This window comes from Boleophthalmus pectinirostris, unplaced genomic scaffold (assembly GCF_026225935.1).
Source record: "Boleophthalmus pectinirostris isolate CB_2022bp ecotype Guang Dong unplaced genomic scaffold, ASM2622593v1 HiC_scaffold_949, whole genome shotgun sequence".
In the NCBI taxonomy this organism is placed as follows: domain Eukaryota; kingdom Metazoa; phylum Chordata; class Actinopteri; order Gobiiformes; family Gobiidae; genus Boleophthalmus; species Boleophthalmus pectinirostris.
This window is the reverse complement of record NW_026571558.1, coordinates 1,163-4,122: the sequence shown is the minus strand read 5'-3', so window position 1 is coordinate 4,122 and position 2,960 is coordinate 1,163. Positions and strand designations below refer to the sequence as shown.

The window sequence follows — 2,960 nt, the reverse complement described above, 5'->3', positions numbered from 1 at the left end:
TCCTTTCTCCGTCCGTCCCACATGAAGAATGATGGAAAAACAAAGCAATGGTGGTAAGGTCTGGGCTTGGACATGTGAGGGTGTTTGGGTTGACTTGGGCAAATATTTTACATTTATTTGAACTGTCTGTTTCCATTTTAAGGACACTGCACTTTGAAACTAGTTCTTGAATGCACTTAAAGATCCAGTGTTATGCAAAATTAGCTCTTTGTACCTCCTCAAAAACATACCTGGAGTTATTTCATTCACGTATGCATTATTACTCGGTACAAGATCAAAATGTCTGTTCCACCTTGTGATGTCATGTAGTAGTTTTCAAGTTAACAGCTCTTTGTCCCTTTCGTTCAGTAGAAATAGGCGATTCCAGGACTGAAATCATCCAAATGATTCTAGTGAAGATGAAATGAGTTTGAAAGCACAGTGGAGCACTTCCTGTATTACCACATGACATCACAAGGTAGAACAGAGTGTTTTCAGTTTGAGACAAGAACTCAGCCTAAATGGGAAGTGTTTGTGTGTTAAACATGTGTGAATGAAACAAAACACAACTCCAGATATGGTTTTGATGTGGAAACATTGTAACATAGACCAGAAAATAGCATAATATAGGCCCTTCAAACGTGAATAATGAATATTTTTCTATAGGGAGATCCTTTACAGTGAATTTAAAGTGATATTTTTGGGAGTGATTGTATAAACATGAGCTCAATTTCAGTTATGTCTACGACGTATGCGATCGTATATCTCTGCTGTACTGTAACCCAGAACTGTCAATTCTTAACTTAATTGTATGTAATTTGTAAGATATCCCACGAGTGCCGGTGAAATATGTGCGAAGTAAGGCAAAAGTAACATAAGTTTTGTTGAAATATCTTTTTAAGGAGTAAAATGTAAATCCATGTTACAACTTTTTCATAGCTGATGATTAATGATTAGAAGTTAAAAGGTCCATATTACACTATTTTCTGATCTATGTTGTTTCACTAGAATCATGTTGATAGTTTCAGGCCTGGCAATCTAAGTTTCTAAAGCATTAATTGGGTCAGCTTCCCCACTTTTATATAACCCTGTCTGTACTTATACTTGAGTGCAGGTTTTGGCCCCTCTGCCCACCTCCGGAGCGGGTTGAAGGTGGCGCGTCCTGGCTGGAGTGGAAAAATCAATGCAGGGCTGCTGGAATGTCCTGGAATGTTTATAACAGTCAGGGATAATTGAGTGAATCTGGAACCAGAAAAGACAAACTGGGGTCCCGCGGTGGAAGAATGTGCTTTTGAGATCTCTGAAGTTTAACATTCCATCCATTCAGGCTGCTTGGCCAGGCCCACAACCTGCCTCAGATGATACCACCGGGAATATGGGACAAAACACACCCTTCTCCTGCTGTCCACCAAAGACTGACTCCACACTGCAGGACAAGAACCACCCTCTTCTGACATTCCTGCTCAGGTTTGAAGGCTGTGTATGTTACATTAGAAAGTCAGCCAGAAGTGAATCAGTCACACATGGCTTCAGAAGTTCATTCTTTCCTCAATTTGTTGCAGATTTTACCAGTAAACCTTCTTATAAGAGTTAAATATAATAAAAAATATAATGTCTGGGTCTGGTTATGATAAAGGTATTGAAATAACGTTCATATGTTTGCATGCTACAGAACATGCCAGAAAAGAAAAGGCATGTTCAAAGTCTTTGGAGCTTATGGATGGATATTATTGAGGTTCAAATACTGAAAAGCCAATAATAAAGTGATACAAAGGCTGGCCCGGCTGCATCTTTACACACAGTCAGAAAACATCACATTCATTCACAAATATTTGAAATTAGAAAAATACTTGGATATGTTCTGGGCATTTACAGTATTTTCGCCTTTGCTACAAAGACACCGGGGAAGCAGAACATCGCAGAGCACGTTTCAGCGCAGGCAGCGTGCTATACTGGAGGCTAGTTGCAGGTTGTAGCTAGTAGAGCGGCAGGGTCGCTGCTCCAGGCGTATCTGTCACTTGTTGGGGGTGCACATCGTGAACCTTGTCCTAACCATCTCGCTGCACGCGGTGGTTGTGCGCGCGTCACCAAAGCGGTGATCACGAATAAACGCACAAGTCCGTAGTCCATTTACTGTGCCCCTTTTCTCCTTTGCTCGTTGTTTTTCTGCAGGTTGAACGTGCCAAGCATAAGCGAGCGTAAAACATGGCTGGTTTGCTGGCGAAATTTGGTCACTACACCCACGCCGTGGTCCGGGGAATCCCTGCTTCCCTGGCCACAGAGGCGCTCCGCAGCAGTCAGTCGGAGGTGGATCTGGACAAAGCGCACCAGGAGCACGCGGACTATGTGGAGGTTCTGAGGAGGAGACTGGGGCTGGAGGTGGTGGAGCTGCCCGCGGACGAGGCGCTGCCGGACTGCGTGTTTGTGGAGGACGCGGCCGTGGTTTGCGGTGACACGGCGCTCATCACCAGACCTGGAGCAGAGAGCAGGAGAGGAGAGGTAGGACCGGGTTACTATGGCTTTCGTTATTGCTTCAGTTTATCTGTGGAGGAAAGTTGTCAAGAACTTTGTCATCAATTGCTCGTTTTATATCTGCAAATCAGTACCATTGGATCCACATTTCATAACTGTTGCCTTTGTAAAGCAACTCATTTATGTGCATGCTATATTGTGCTCAGACTTGTTTAAAAAGTTACTTTGCTTTAAGACTTGGCGCCAGTGCTGTGTGTGAGTGTCAGAGTGCACCTGCAACAACTGATAACTGCAAGATAATATTGCATCACATTTCATAATATTCAGATATACTTATAAAGCCGTACCGAATTATTTTGAATGACACAACTTGCACCCTCCTGAGTCCCACCCACCTCATTCTTCTGTGCATCGTATTGTTGGCTGCAGTGGCTGTCTTTGTGTGCAGGACAATAAGGGAAATGGTTGAACGGCTCTTGTGAAAGCGCTGTCATTTCACATCAGTGTCC

General features: G+C 43.3%; 1 protein-coding gene across 1 annotated transcript; it reads left to right on the top strand.

The window, feature by feature from the left end:
* Nucleotides 1–33: 33 nt before the first annotated feature.
* LOC129407365 (N(G),N(G)-dimethylarginine dimethylaminohydrolase 1-like) lies at nt 34–2,478 on the top strand (the record flags this gene model as incomplete). Its single annotated transcript, XM_055148144.1, has 3 exons — nt 34–53; nt 1,094–1,446; nt 2,152–2,478. A coding segment is annotated over exon 3 (294 nt), but the record flags the coding sequence as incomplete, so codon positions are not given.
* Nucleotides 2,479–2,960: the final 482 nt, after the last annotated feature.